This window comes from Eucyclogobius newberryi, unplaced genomic scaffold, assembly GCF_026437365.1.
Source record: "Eucyclogobius newberryi isolate DKJ021-1_F unplaced genomic scaffold, fEucNew1.0.hap1 SCAF_6, whole genome shotgun sequence".
In the NCBI taxonomy this organism is placed as follows: Eukaryota; Metazoa; Chordata; class Actinopteri; order Gobiiformes; family Gobiidae; genus Eucyclogobius; species Eucyclogobius newberryi.
Genome location: NW_027316278.1, coordinates 42426061 through 42442644, shown reverse-complemented (window position 1 = coordinate 42442644; position 16584 = coordinate 42426061). Strand labels below are relative to the sequence as shown.

At 46.4% G+C, this 16584-nt stretch overlaps 1 protein-coding gene across 3 annotated transcripts in view; it reads right to left on the bottom strand.

The window, feature by feature from the left end:
* Positions 1–16584, bottom strand: part of wdfy3 (WD repeat and FYVE domain containing 3) — a 211902-nt gene that overhangs the window by 44230 nt on the left and 151088 nt on the right. For all 3 annotated transcript variants that reach the window (XM_072433589.1, XM_072433590.1, XM_072433591.1), the window contains one exon: positions 9472–9640. In XM_072433589.1, coding sequence (XP_072289690.1) covers positions 9472–9640 — 169 coding nt within the window. The remainder of the gene's footprint in view (positions 1–9471; positions 9641–16584) is intronic.

The following is a 16584-nucleotide window of genomic DNA, read 5'->3' as shown; positions in this document are numbered from 1 at the left end:
TACATATATGTGGATTTGTTTATTATTTATATGTATTGTAATGGACATGTTTTGATTTTAAATATGTCTATTTTCAGTTTTACCTTTTCGAATATCATTAAACCTGCTAAAAGACAACCTGTCTGCAGAGTCTTTGATGTGAGAGGAGTTAAACCGGCTAAACAGCACAGTAAAACGGCAGCATCCAGGCAGAAGATTCTGCGGTCATCCCCCTGCGACAAGAGTGAATCTACGCTGACCACTACTACGCCTCAAGCAGCAAGGCATTCAGCAGTGTTCCAGCAATCGTCACTTTGTCAACGCAACTATGGCCGACAAAGCTCCATCCACCCAGGCTTCATCATCGGACAGCACGCCATGCAACGCAACATCCGCCAAGGCGCCATCCAACAAGTCTGTATCCTATAAAACCCGGTCTGAAGCCGGATCAACAGGGTCTGCAGCTGCCAAGGCAAGAGCAAAAGCTGAGGCAGCAAAGGCCCGTCTCAACTTTGCAGAAAAAGAGATGAGTTTGAAATTAGAAAAAGCTAAACTCGAAGCATCTATTGAGCTATTACGGCAGGAAAAAGATTTAGCCTCAGCCATAGCAGAAGCAGAAGCATTAGAGGCAGCCGCTGCTTCACAGTTAGACACTCAAAGCCATCCAACTCGGTCCGAAAAAGCCGAGCGCACAGAACAGTATGTCAAGGACCAAGCCACACTTATGAACAAGGGTGAAGGTTGCACTTTTGAACCATTACAAAACAATGATGCACAAATGCAACTCAAGCAGGAGCACATTAGCAATGCGTTGTTACAACCTAGAGGAGAGGATAACAACAACTATCTAACTCCACATGCTTCTCTTCCAAATGGCAACTATTCCCAGTATGTTCCAGCTAGTGCCTTTTCCCATCCTTTTAAACCTGGCATTACCAACTGGACCCACAAGGTGTCAGCACCAACACATTTCAATCCTCCCCAAGAGAGGGACAGTAATGCAACTGACTTTATCAGGTACTTTGCGCGCAGGGAAATAGTTGCAACAGGACTTCTCCAGTTTAATGATAAGCCCCAAAACTTTAGAGCGTGGAAGCGCTCTTTCAACAGTGCTATCAGAGGGTTGGACTTGACAGCTAGTGAGGAAATGGACTTGATGTTAAAATGGCTTGGCAAAGAATCCGCTGAACGTGTGGAGCAAATCAGAGCCATACACATAAACAATCCTGAAGCAGGTCTTGAGATGATTTGGGATAGACTTGAACAATGTTACGGCTCAGCTGAGGCGATTGAAGATGCCCTTTTCAAAAGAGTAGATTCATTTCCAAAAATCACATCTAAAGACTATGTGAAACTAAGAAAGTTCAGCGACCTACTAATGGAAATCGAGAGTGCTAAAGCTGAAGGAGACCTTGTTGGCCTCTCATATCTAGACACAGCCAGAGGTGTAAATCCTATCATCCAAAAGCTTCCTTTTAACTTACAGGAAAGATGGATAACAGTTGGAACAACATACAAACGTCAAAACTGTGTCACTTATCCACCATTCAGGGTTTTTGTGAACTTTGTCGCTCAAGAGGCCAATGCTAGGAATGACCCTAGCTTTCAGTTCAGCTCATACACAGATGCTGCTCCCAAACCAGACAAACCCCCTTGGAAAGCAAACAGACAAAAAGAAATATCAGTGCACAAAACTGATGTAGGCACGGGCTTCAATCCAGATTTACAAACCCATGCGTACAAAAAAACAGACAGTGAGAAACTCTGTCCACTGCACAAAAAGGCTCATCCTTTAACAAAATGTAGAACCTTTCGCATGAAACCTCTTGACGAGAGAAAAACATTTATAAAAGAAAACAATATTTGCTTCAGATGCTGCGCCTCATCCAAGCATATAGCCAAAGACTGTAAAGTCAGACTCCAGTGTTCCGAGTGTGGCAATGAAAAACATTGTGCTGCACTTCACCCTGGCCTAGCCCCATGGCAGACAGAACCAGAGCTAAACTCAGAGCCGGCATCAGAGCACGGCGGGGAGCCAGGTAACGCACTGCCTGAGGAGATAATGACAAAATGTACTCAGGTTTGTGGTGAGAGTGAGGCAGGTAGATCGTGCTCTAAAATTTGTCTCGTAAAAGTTTACCCTGTAGGCTGTCCAGACAAAGCAGTACCACTCTACGCCATTCATGATGAACAGAGTAACAGATCACTAGTCCGCCCAGAGTTTTTTGAGTTGTTTAATGACTGTGGTCCTAGTTCTCCCTATTCACTTAGAACATGTGCAGGTGTTAAAGAGGCTATGGGTAGGAGAGCTACTGGTTACATAGTGGAAGCTTTAGATGGCACAGTCCAAATCCCACTGCCTAGCCTCATTGAATGCAAAAACATCCCAAATGACAGATGTGAGATTCCTACTCCAAGTGCGGCCATGCATCACGCCCACCTCAAACCTGTAGCTCATCTTATCCCTGACTTGGACTCTAACGCTCATATACTAATGCTCCTTGGACGGGACGTAGTACGAGTACACAAAGTCCGCAAACAGATAAGTGGCCCTCACAATGCACCCTATGCGCAAAAACTTGACCTGGGATGGGTCATAGTAGGAAACGTGTGTTTAGGTGATGTCCACAAAACTTTGGCAGTAAACACTCTTTTCACCAATGCCACTGAGAAAGGTCGTCCCACAGTGTTTGAGCCATGCCCAAATGTATACCATGTTAAAGAAAAGCATTGTGACATCCAAATTCCTTTCAGTGTCAGCACTCAGCTCGGTGACAACACCACATGTGAACCCGACCACTTAGGATGTAATTTGTTCAAACAAACCAAACTTGACAATTACATTGCGCCCTCCATTCAGGACAAGGCATTTCTAAAAACAATGGAGGAAGGACTTACAAAGGACAAAAATGGTACTTGGACAGCGCCTTTGCCATTCAAATCTCAACGTCAGAAACTACCAAACAACAGGCCGCAAGCACTGAAACGCTTAATGTCACTTGTCCGCAATTTTGAAAGAAAGGAAGAAATGAAAGAGCATTTCATAAACTTTATGGACAAAGTATTTCAAAATGGACATGCAGAAATAGCTCCTCCTTTGGAAGATGAAGAAGAATGTTGGTATTTGCCACTATTTGGCGTTTATCACCCAAGGAAGCCCAAACAGATTAGGGTAGTCTTTGATAGCAGTGCCAAACATGAAGGCGTGTCTTTGAATGACGTGTTGTTAACAGGGCCAGACCTTAACAACTCACTACTTGGAGTCCTCATGCGCTTTAGGAAAGATGCTGTTGCGTTTACCGCAGACATTGGGCAAATGTTTTATTGCTTCAACGTTCGTCTGGAGGACAGGAACTACTTGCGTTTTTGTGGTTCCGTGACAATGACCTTTCCAAAGACATTACAGAATACCGAATGACTGTTCACGTTTTCGGGAACAGCCCTTCTCCAGCGGTTGCCATGTATGGCTTGCATCAGTCCGTTCTACGCTGTGGATGTGATCCAGATGTTCAGCAGTTTGTCACACGGGACTTCTACGTAGATGATGGACTTAAATCTTTGCCTACTGTTGAAAAAGCTGTGTCTCTTTTGCAAAGAACACGAGACACACTTTCAAAATCAAACCTGAGACTGCACAAAATTGCAACCAATAGAAAAGAAGTCTTGGAAGCTTTCCCGTCCCAAGACCATGCTAAAGACCTAAAAGATTTAGACTTTGAAGCCGATTCTGTCCCCATTCAACGTAGTCTCGGCCTTCTTTGGGACATAAAAAAAGACTGTTTCACCTTCAATACTTCAGATGAGATGAAATCCTTCACTAGGCGAGGTGTTTTATCAACAATTAACAGCCTTTACGATCCTTTAGGCTTTGTAGCGCCAGTCACTATGCAGGGAAAGTGGATTCTAAGGGAACTCACTGTTGAGAACGGAGACTGGGATGCACCATTGCCTTCAGAAATGCAAGAAACTTGGACTTTCTGGAAAAACTCACTCAAAGAATTGTCAAAGCTGTCGATTCCCAGAGTGTACACAGACATTTCACCTTCTACTGCTGTAAAGAAAGAACTGTGCATCTTCTCAGATGCGTCTACTAAGGCCATTGCAGCAGTAGCCTATCTTAGAGTCACAGACACAGTAGGAAACTGCCAAGTGGGCTTTGTGATGGGTAAAGCAAAGCTAGCTCCACGCCCTGATCAGACCATCCCAAGATTAGAGCTTTGCGCCGCTGTGTTAGCAGTAGATCTTGCAGACCTAATCTCAGATGAACTAGACATTGAACTAGATAACTGCACATTTTACACGGACAGTAAAGTCGTTTTAGGTTATATCTATAACGAGACACGTAGATTCTATGTCTATGTTAGTAACCGTGTGAACAGAATCCACCGTTCTTCTCAGCCCAGTCAGTGGTTTTACATACCCAGCAGTCAGAACCCCGCAGACCACGCCACTCGTTCTGTTCCTGCTTACCAACTACCACTAAGTAACTGGCTCACTGGCCCAGACATTCTGGTGCAAAATCAGGGCATTCCCACGGACACATATGACCTCGTTGAGCCCAGCACTGACTCAGAAGTCAGACCACAGGTATCCACTCTCAAAACCACTACCTGTTTCAACCAACTCGGCTCTCAGAGATTCACAAAGTTTTCGTCTTGGAAATCACTTACCCGTGCACTCGCTCGTTTACTGCACATCATCCACAATTTCAGTTTAGCTTCACGCAAACCTAAACAGTGCAATGGCTGGCACTACTGCGAAACAGGACTCACTGTTGCTGAGTTTAATAGAGCGCAAGATGTTGTGATTCAAGCAATGCAGCAGGATGTGTACGCCGACGAAATCAAGTGTTTACAAAACCAAGAAAAACTTCCCAAAACCAGCCCTTTAAAGAACTTAGACCCTTTCTTGGATGAAAATGGACTCTTGCGAGTAGGTGGTCGCTTGGTTAACTCAAAACTGAATCAAAACGAAAAGACCCCTCTCATTGTTCCTGGTCGCCATCACGTGGCAGCTCTTCTCATAAGACACTACCACGAACAAACTCATCATCAAGGTCGTCTGTTCACTGAAGGAGCTGTTCGTGCTGCAGGTTGGTGGGTTGTTGGAGGCAAAAGGAAGGTTAGTACAATAATCTTTAACTGCACAACTTGCAAAAGACTTCGTGCTCCGGTAAGCACACAGAAAATGTCTAACCTCCCTCCAGACCGCCTTTCTACAGATCCCCCATTCACAAATGTGGGCATTGATGTGTTTGGTCCATGGTTTGTGTCTTCAAAAAGAACCAGAGGACATGTTATTCAAAACAAAAGATGGGCTGTAATTTTCACATGTTTAAGCATAAGAGCGGTTCACATCGAAGTGATTGAGTCACTTGATACATCAAGTTTCATTAATGCACTCAGACGGTTTCTAGCTGTTAGAGGACCTGTCAAAACCATTCGGTCGGATAGAGGCACAAACTTCGTCAGTGCATGCAAAGAACTTAAAATCCCTTCAAACATGGACAAAGCTGTACTAACCTACTTGAAAGAACAGGGATGTACATGGACTTTTAATCCACCACACGCTTCTCACTTTGGCGGATCGTGGGAACGGATGATCGGTCTTGCTCGGAGAATATTGGACACAATGTTTTTCCAGCTCAAAAACACTAAACTAACTCATGATGTTCTGGTCACCTTTATGTCAGAGGTGTCAGCTATCATAAACGCTAGGCCAATTGTTCCTGTTTCAGTTGACCCTAGCGACCCATTTATTCTTACTCCAGCAACTTTGCTTACTCAAAAATCGGCCCAACTTCAAGCGCCAGTGGGCAACTTTTCAGTGGCGGACCTCTATAAGCATCAGTGGCGGCAGGTCCAGCACCTGTCAAACACCTTCTGGGACAAATGGAGGAAGAATTCTTACCTACACTCCAGCCACGCCGTAAATGGCAATCTGAACAACCAAATGTAACACCTGGGAGTACGGTTGTGCTCAAGGACAATCAAATACCCAGAAACCAATGGCCTCTTGGACTCATTACTCAAGTGTTTCCTTCTAAAGATGGCAAAGTCCGTAGAGTAGAGGTTAAAGTTGCCAAATCAGATGGTTCTAAGGTTTTTACGCGACCAATCTCTGAAATTGTTGTATTAGTGCCTTCCTAAGTGTATAGTGGCATGTAATCACGCCAGACGGGGAGTGTTCTGTTATGCATTAATGTTGTGTTTTTAGTTTAAAAGTGCATAATTTGATCTATGCTTTAATTTCATTGCATTTGTTTTCTTGTGCCGCCATCTAGTGGATACTTTTAAATGTCGCAGGTAGAGCACATGTTTAAAACAAAACTTTATTTAACCGGAAGTAACAGCGAGCCATGAAGGCACCAGGCACGGCCGCACGCAGCTTTGGCTGCTTTTGGAGATCGCAGATTTCTTTATTTTGAGGTTGCATTGCCGGTATGTAATGTTGTACGCGTGCACAACAGCTGCATTTATGTTATTTTCTATAAGCCAGTGTTCAGTATTGAATTTGACTGTTCCATCTCTGCAATATGTTAATTACACGCTAACAACGTAGCCATCAATATTGCGTCATCTAGTCTGCTTTGTATACATATATGTGGATTTGTTTATTATTTATATGTATTGTAATGGACATGTTTTGATTTTAAATATGTCTATTTTCAGTTTTACCTTTTCGAATATCATTAAACCTGCTAAAAGACAACGTGTCTGCAGAGTCTTTGATGTGAGAGAGGAGTTAAACCGGCTAAACAGCACAGTCACCTTCACACGCACAGTCAGAAACAAGTGTCCCCTTCACACGCACAGTCAGAAACAAGTGTCACCTTCACACGCACAGTCAGAAACAAGTGTCCCCTTCACACGCACAGTCAGAAACAAGTGTCACCTTCACACGCACAGTCAGAAACAAGTGTCACCTTCACACGCACAGTCAGAAACAAGTGTCACCTTCACACGCACAGTAAGAAACAAGTGTCACCTTCACACGCACAGTCAGAAACAAGTGTCACCTTCACACGCACAGTCAGAAACAAGTGTCCCCTTCACACGTACAGTCAGAAACAAGTGTCACCTTCACACGCACAGTCAGAAACAAGTGTCACCTTCACACGCACAGTCAGAAACAAGTGTCCCCTTCACACGCACAGTCAGAAACAAGTGTCACCTTCACACGCACAGTCAGAAACAAGTGTCCCCTTCACACGTACAGTCAGAAACAAGTGTCACCTTCACACGCACAGTCAGAAACAAGTGTCACCTTCACATGCACAGTCAGAAACAAGTGTCACCTTCACACGCACAGTCAGAAACAAGTGTCACCTTCACACGCACAGTAAGAAACAAGTGTCCCCTTCACACGTACAGTCAGAAACAAGTGTCACCTTCACACGCAGTCAGAAACAAGTGTCACCTTCACACGCACAGTCAGAAACAAGTGTCACCTTCACACGCACAGTCAGAAACAAGTGTCACCTTCACACGCACAGTAAGAAACAAGTGTCACCTTCACACGCACAGTCATAAACAAGTGTCACCTTCACCTGCACAGTCAGAAACAAGTGTCACCTTCACCTGCACAGTCAGAAACAAGTGTCCCCTTCACACGCACAGTCAGAAACAAGTGTCACCTTCACACGCACAGTCAGAAACAAGTGTCACCTTCACACGCACAGTCAGAAACACGTGTCACCTTCACACGCACAGTCAGAAACAAGTGTCACCTTCACCTGCACAGTCAGAAACAAGTGTCACCTTCACACGCAGTCAGAAACAAGTGTCACCTTCACCTGCACAGTCAGAAACAAGTGTCACCTTCACACGCACAGTCAGAAACAAGTGTCCCCTTCACACGCACAGTCAGAAACAAGTGTCACCTTCACACGCACAGTCAGAAACAAGTGTCACCTTCACCTGCACAGTCAGAAACAAGTGTCCCCTTCACACGTACAGTCAGAAACAAGTGTCACCTTCACACGCACAGTCAGAAACAAGTGTCACCTTCACACGCACAGTCAGAAACAAGTGTCACCTTCACACGCACAGTCAGAAACAAGTGTCACCTTCACACGCACAGTAAGAAACAAGTGTCACCTTCACACGCACAGTCATAAACAAGTGTCACCTTCACCTGCACAGTCATAAACAAGTGTCACCTTCACCTGCACAGTCAGAAACAAGTGTCCCCTTCACACGCACAGTCAGAAACAAGTGTCACCTTCACACGCACAGTCAGAAACAAGTGTCACCTTCACACGCACAGTCAGAAACACGTGTCACCTTCACCTGCACAGTCAGAAACAAGTGTCACCTTCACACGCAGTCAGAAACAAGTGTCACCTTCACCTGCACAGTCAGAAACAAGTGTCACCTTCACACGCACAGTCAGAAACAAGTGTCACCTTCACCTGCACAGTCAGAAACAAGTGTCACCTTCACACGCACAGTCAGAAACAAGTGTCCCCTTCACGCACAGTCAGAAACAAGTGTCACCTTCACACGCACAGTCAGAAACAAGTGTCACCTTCACACGCACAGTCAGAAACAAGTGTCACCTTCACACGCACAGTCATAAACAAGTGTCACCTTCACCTGCACAGTCATAAACAAGTGTCACCTTCACCTGCACAGTCAGAAACAAGTGTCCCCTTCACACGTACAGTCAGAAACAAGTGTCACTTTCACACGCACAGTCAGAAACAAGTGTCACCTTCACACGCACAGTCAGAAACAAGTGTCACCTTCACACGCACAGTCAGAAACGAGTGTCACCTTCACACGCACAGTCAGAAACGAGTGTCACCTTCACACACACAGTCAGAAACAAGTGTCACCTTCACACGCACAGTCCGAAACAAGTGTCACCTTCACACGCACAGTCAGAAACAAGTGTCACCTTCACACGCACAGTCCGAAACAAGTGTCACCTTCACACGCACAGTCAGAAACAAGTGTCCCCTTCACGCACAGTCAGAAACAAGTGTCACCTTCACACGCACAGTCAGAAACAAGTGTCACCTTCACACGCACAGTCAGAAACAAGTGTCACCTTCACACGCACAGTCATAAACAAGTGTCACCTTCACCTGCACAGTCATAAACAAGTGTCACCTTCACACGCACAGTCAGAAACAAGTGTCCCCTTCACACGTACAGTCAGAAACAAGTGTCACTTTCACACGCACAGTCAGAAACAAGTGTCACCTTCACACGCACAGTCAGAAACAAGTGTCACCTTCACACGCACAGTCAGAAACGAGTGTCACCTTCACACGCACAGTCAGAAACGAGTGTCACCTTCACACGCACAGTCCGAAACAAGTGTCACCTTCACACGCACAGTCAGAAACAAGTGTCACCTTCACACGCACAGTCCGAAACAAGTGTCACCTTCACACGCACAGTCATAAACAAGTGTCAACTTCAGACAAAGAGACACAGAGACAGAGACAGAGAGACACTTGCACGCACACGCACACACACTGACCTTTGACCCTGGCTATAGTGTCCTCTCCGGGCTCAGGCTCCTGCTGGCTGGTGCCCTCCTCAGCGCTGGGCTCCACAGAGTGCTGGTACATGCCCGGGTTCCCGCTCAGCACTCTCATGTAGTACTCTTTACTATCGTAACTGATGGCGCGGCGGTACCTCAAAGGCTTCTGCAAAAACATTGGTATTAGAGTGTTAAATAGTGACACAATTGGTTTTCCCTCACAGGTGTGTTTTTTCCATATTTGTCCTTCGTCTGAGGCTTCAGTGCACAAGGAATATATATTTCTTTATATAAATAATATTTAAAACCATAATATTTATAAAACTGTATGTGCCTCATAATTAAAAAGGATTGATAGTGGTTGTGGTTTTAGAATGAACAAAATGTGCAATGATGAGTTACTTGTGTCGTGAAATGAACAAAATTCACAAACATAGGAACTTGCTTTGGTGATTCGGTGTAACATAAAACAATGATAAAACAACCTAAATAAGTAAAAGAAATCTGCAATAGTCTAAAAATTAAGTGTTCATGAGTCTAACGGCAGAGGGTAAGAAACTGTTTTTGTGGAGGAGGTTCTGGTCTGGATGGACAGTAGCCTCCTGCCTGAGGGGAGTGGCCTCCTGCCTGAGGGGAGTGGCCTCCTGCCTGAGGGGAGTGGCCTCCTGCCTGAGGGGAGTGGCCTCCTGCCTGAGGGGAGTGGTCTCCGGCCTGAGGGGAGTGGCTCAAATAGTCCAAATCCAGGGTGAGACCTGCTCATCCCAGAGACGTACAGGTCCTGCAGAGATGGAAGTCTGCAGCCGATCACCTTCTCAGCAGAGGGCGCTGTAGTCTCTGCTTGTCCCTGGCTGTGGCTCCAGCGTACCACACGATGATGGAGGAGGTGATGGAGGAGGTGATGGAGGAGGTGAAGGAGGAGGTGAAGGAGGAGGTGAAGGAGGAGGTGATGGAGGAGGTGATGGTGCAGGTGATGGAGGAGGTGAAGGAGGAGGTGATGGAGGAGGTGAAGGAGGAGGTGATGGAGGAGGTGAAGGAGGAGGTGAAGGAGGAGGTGATGGAGGAGGTGATGGAGGAGGTGATGGAGGAGGTGATGGAGGAGGTGATTGATGGAGGAGGTGATGGAGGAGGTGATGGAGCAGGTGATGGAGGAGGTGAAGGAGGAGGTGATGGAGGAGGTGATGGAGGAGGTGATGGAGGAGGTGAAGGAGGAGGTGATGGAGGAGGTGAAGGAGGAGGTGAAGGAGGAGGTGATGGAGGAGGTGAAGGAGGAGGTGATGGAGGAGGTGATGGAGGAGGTGAAGGAGGAGGTGATGGAGGAGGTGATGGAGGAGGCGATGGAGGAGGTGATGGAGCAGGTGATGGAGGAGGTGAAGGAGGAGGTGATGGAGGAGGTGATGGAGCAGGTGATGGAGCAGGTGATGGAGGAGGTGAAGGAGGAGGTGATGGAGGAGGTGATGGAGGAGGCGATGGAGGAGGTGATGGAGCAGGTGATGGAGGAGGTGAAGGAGGAGGTGATGGAGGAGGTGATGGAGGAGGCGATGGAGGAGGTGATGGAGGAGGTGATGGAGGAGGTGAGGATGGACTCAATGATGGACGTGTAGAACTGCTCCATCATCAGCTTGTCTTTCCTCAGCTGCTGCAGGAAGTTCATCCTCTGCTGGAGCTTCTTCATGAGGAGCTGATGGTGGCTCCTCCCACTTGAGCTCCTGGTGATGGTGGCTCCTCCCACTTGAGGTCCTGGTGATGGTGGTGCGGAGGAAGCGGGTCTGTGGTCAATAAGTCCAGTGATCCGGGGCTTCTTGGGGACAGGGACAATGATGGACGGCTTGAAGCTGGGACATGTCATGACTCCAGGGAGGTGTTAAAAATGCACAGTCTTAAGGTGTCTTAAGGTGGCGGGAGTGACACCGTGAGGCCCAGGAGCTTTTCGAGGGTTGGATTTCCAAAATAGTCTGTTTACATCCTGTTCCTGAACTGTGAGAGGGGGGGGAGGTGGGGGGACCGGGGTTGGGTTGACTCTGTAATGTCCAAACACACACGTAGCTCCTCCCACTCTGTAATGTCCAAACACACACGTAGCTCCTCCCACTCTGTAATGTCCAAACACACACGTAGCTCCTCCCACTCTGTAATGTCCAAACACACCTCTTGACCTCGACACGACAAATGAAAACCTTTCCATTAATATTTCCTTTAAGCAGTTCATATCCTCCCTCTTTATCTTTACATTCAAAACTCCCCTTCTGTGTTTGCCTTTGTATGATGAATGACACGACTTTTCATAACAAACTTTGGTCCGATTTTGATGTTCAATGTGGTTCAAATGTGTCTCTTGTAAATATATAATGTCTATTGTTGCTTTTCTCATTTTGGGTAAAATCTTTGATAGCAATAATTGCAAAATAAAAAATTTAATTTAATGAAGAATATATGACAGACATCTGGAGGGAGATGAACCTGAGCTCATGATGAACCTGAGCTCATGATGAACCTGAGCTCATGATGAACATGAGCTCATGCCAGTATAAGCATGTGCCCTGTAGACACCATGGACCTGAGTGATGGTCTGATCTGTGTTACAGTCGACATGGAGGAAAGATGAAAAACACAGGAGCTGAAATAACAGTGTTGGAAATACAAGGTGCAATCAGGGATTAATGAGCAATCAATCTCAGAGTGTATAAAGCTCTAAAGACACACCTCAGAGTGTATAAAGCTCTAAAGACACATCTCAGAGTGTATAAAGCTCTAAAGACACATCTCAGAGTGTATAAAGCTCTAAAGACACACCTCAGAGTGTATAAAGCTCTAAAGACACACCTCAGAGTGGTACAAGGCTCTAAAAGACACATTTACTCCTTGGCTTTTAACAACTTTTAATTGGGTACTGGGTAATATTATGGGGTTGTGTTTGTAGGGGTTACTTGTGTGTAGCTGCAGGGCTCAGATGAAGGATTTTCACTTGTGCAGCAGCTGCTTAACAATCCGTTAATTTTTCAAAATTTGTACAGCAATTTGATAATTGCGTAGCAAAACATGAAAGTGACTAACAATCAATATTTTCCATTGATATAACACGATTATTTATTTAAAATGTATTTGTAAACATTCATTTAAAAAAACTCTGACAAATTAACTTTTAAACACTTAAATAAAACAGAAAACTTGCAAATAAAATGAGTTCACGACAGACAAATGGCCTTATTTACAACTTTCTTCCACATCATCATCATCATCATCATCATCATCATCATCATCATCATCATCATCATCATCAGATGAGTGTTAAGCTTCTGATGGAAAGATAAATGTTGCTGTGGTGTTTCCATCATGTTGTATTTTATGTGTTATTCAAATTGTGCCGCTCTATTTGACGTTCCGTTCCATTTTTCGTTTTGCTATTTGATGACGGTCCCTAAGCGCTCATCTCAGCTCCGGGTGCACATTCGGATCCGTGTGATTGGCTGAGCCCAAAATACTCATCTGATTGTTAAAAACGAGGTCGTGTCACTGCAGTGTAAATATGAATATTTTGTATTTTGGCTGTGAATGATCTGCAAAGACTTTTGTGTTTAGGAGCTTTTGACCTCAAAGTCTGAATCTGTGACGCTAACTTTACCGCACGTGGCTCCTCCCACTTTCAGACTTGTGGTCTGAGACAGCAGCGGGACTCGTCATGACAACACAGCGTCCTACATGTGTCATGTCCACACAGCGTCCTACATGTGTCATGTCAACACAGTGTCCTACGTGTGTCATGTCCACACAGTGTCCTACGTGTGTCATGTCCACACAGTGTCCTACATGTGTCATGTCCACACAGCGTCCTACATGTGTCATGCAAACACAGCGTCCTACATGTGTCATGTCCACACAGTGTCCTACATGTGTCATGTCAACACAGCGTCCTACATGTGTCATGTCCACACAGTGTCCTACATGTGTCATGTCCACACAGTGTCCTACATGTGTCATGTCCACACAGTGTCCTACATGTGTCATGTCAACACAGTGTCCTACATGTGTCATGTCCACACAGCGTCCTACATGTGTCATGTCAACACAGTGTCCTACGTGTGTCATGTCCACACAGTGTCCTACATGTGTCATGTCCACACAGTGTCCTACATGTGTCATGTCCACACAGTGTCCTACATGTGTCATGTCAACACAGTGTCCTACGTGTGTCATGTCCACACAGTGTCCTACGTGTCCTACATGTGTCATGTCCACACAGTGTCCTACATGTGTCATGTCCACACAGTGTCCTACATGTGTCATGTCAACACACGTCCTACATGTGTCATGTCAACACAGTGTCCTACATGTGTCATGTCCACACAGTGTCCTACATGTGTCATGTCCACACAGCGTCCTACATGTGTCATGTCCACACAGTGTCCTACATGTGTCATGTCCACACAGTGTCCTACATGTGTCATGTCAACACAGTGTCCTACATGTGTCATGTCAACACAGCGTCCTACATGTGTCATGTCAACACAGCGTCCTACATGTGTCATGTCCACACAGTGTCCTACATGTGTCATGTCAACACAGTGTCCTACATGTGTCATGTCCACACAGTGTCCTACATGTGTCATGTCCACACAGTGTCCTACATGTGTCATGTCCACACAGCGTCCTACATGTGTCATGTCAACACAGTGTCCTACATGTGTCATGTCCACACAGTGTCCTACATGTGTCATGTCAACAGTGTCCTACATGTGTCATGTCCACACAGTGTCCTACATGTGTCATGTCAACACAGTGTCCTACATGTGTCATGTCAACACAGTGTCCTACATGTGTCATGTCCACACAGCGTCCTACATGTGTCATGTCAACACAGCGTCCTACATGTGTCATGTCAACACAGCGTCCTACATGTGTCATGTCCACACAGTGTCCTACATGTGTCATGTCAACACACGTCCTACATGTGTCATGTCAACACACGTCCTACATGTGTCATGTCAACACAGTGTCCTACATGTGTCATGTCAACACAGCGTCCTACATGTGTCATGTCCACACAGCGTCCTACATGTGTCATGTCCACACAGTGTCCTACATGTGTCATGTCCACACAGTGTCCTACATGTGTCATGTCAACATAGTGTCCTACATGTGTCATGTCAACACAGCGTCCTACATGTGTCATGTCCACATAGTGTCCTACATGTGTCATGTCAACACAGCGTCCTACATGTGTCATGTCCACACAGCATCCTACATGTGTCATGTCCACACAGCGTCCTACATGTGTCATGTCAACACACATCCTACATGTGTCATGTCCACACAGCGTCCTACATGTGTCATGTCCACACAGTGTCCTACATGTGTCATGTCCACACAGTGTCCTACATGTGTCATGTCAACATAGTGTCCTACATGTGTCATGTCAACACAGCGTCCTACATGTGTCATGTCCACATAGTGTCCTACATGTGTCATGTCAACACAGCGTCCTACATGTGTCATGTCCACACAGCATCCTACATGTGTCATGTCCACACAGCGTCCTACATGTGTCATGTCAACACACATCCTACATGTGTCATGTCCACACAGCGTCCTACATGTGTCATGTCCACACAGCGTCCTACATGTGTCATGTCAACACAGCGTCCTACATGTGTCATGTCAACACAGCGTCCTACATGTGTCATGTCAACACAGCGTCCTACATGTGTCATGTCCACACAGCGTCCTACATGTGTCATGTCAACACAGCGTCCTACATGTGTCATGTCAACACAGTGTCCTACATGTGTCATGTCAACACAGCGTCCTACATGTGTCATGTCAACACAGCGTCCTACATGTGTCATGTCCACACAGTGTCCTACATGTGTCATGTCCACACACGTCCTACATGTGTCATGTCAACACACGTCCTACATGTGTCATGTCAACACAGTGTCCTACATGTGTCATGTCCACACAGCGTCCTACATGTGTCATGTCAACACAGCGTCCTACGTGTGTCATGTCCACACAGCGTCCTACATGTGTCATGTCAACACAGCGTCCTACGTGTGTCATGTCCACACAGCGTCCTACATGTGTCATGTCAACACAGCGTCCTACGTGTGTCAGGCCGTTATTGACGATCGATTGACGAGTGATCAGTACTTTTAGGCGCTTTGGTTACACAACTGAACACACATTTTTGTATCGCAAAAGCTGCGACACAAAAGCACTTTTTTCTGACGAACGCATCGCATTTGAGAGAAATTGCGTCGCATTCTGCGAAACCGCTTATTCTGAACCCTGAGCTGCGTGTAGTTGTGTGTAGTTCCAGGGTGGAGGTGCTGTGTGTAGTTCCAGGGTGGAGGTGCTGTGTGTAGTTCCAGGGTGGAGGTGCTGTGTGTAGTACATGGGTGGAGGTGCTGTGTGTAGTACATGGGTGGAGGTGCTGTGTGTAGTACATGGGTGGAGGTGCTGTGTGTAGTACCTGGGTGGAGGTGCTGTGTGTAGTACATGGGTGGAGGTGCTGTGTGTAGTACATGGGTGGAGGTGCTGTGTGTAGTACATGGGTGGAGGTGCTGTGTGTAGTTCCAGGGTGGAGGTGCTGTGTGTAGTTCCAGGGTGGAGGTGCTGTGTGTAGTACCTGGGTGAAGGTGCTGTGTGTAGTACATGGGTGGAGGTGCTGTGTGTAGTACATGGGTGGAGGTGCTGTGTGTAGTTCCAGGGTGGAGGTGCTGTGTGTAGTTCCAGGGTGGAGGTGCTGTGTGTAGTACATGGGTGGAGGTGCTGTGTGTAGTACATGGGTGGAGGTGCTGTGTGTAGTTCCAGGGTGGAGGTGCTGTGTGTAGTTCCAGGGTGGAGGTGCTGTGTGTAGTTCCTGGGTGGAGGTGCTGTGTGTAGTACCTGGGTGGAGGTGCTGTGTGTAGTACCTGGGTGGAGGTGCTGTGTGTAGTACATGGGTGGAGGTGCTGTGTGTAGTACATGGGTGGAGTTGCTGTGTGTAGTTCCAGGGTGGAGGTGCTGTGTGTAGTACCTGGGTGGAGGTGCTGTGTGTAGTTCCAGGGTGGAGGTGCTGTGTGTAGTACCTGGGTGGAGGTGCTGTGTGTAGTACCTGGGTGGAGGCGCTGTGTG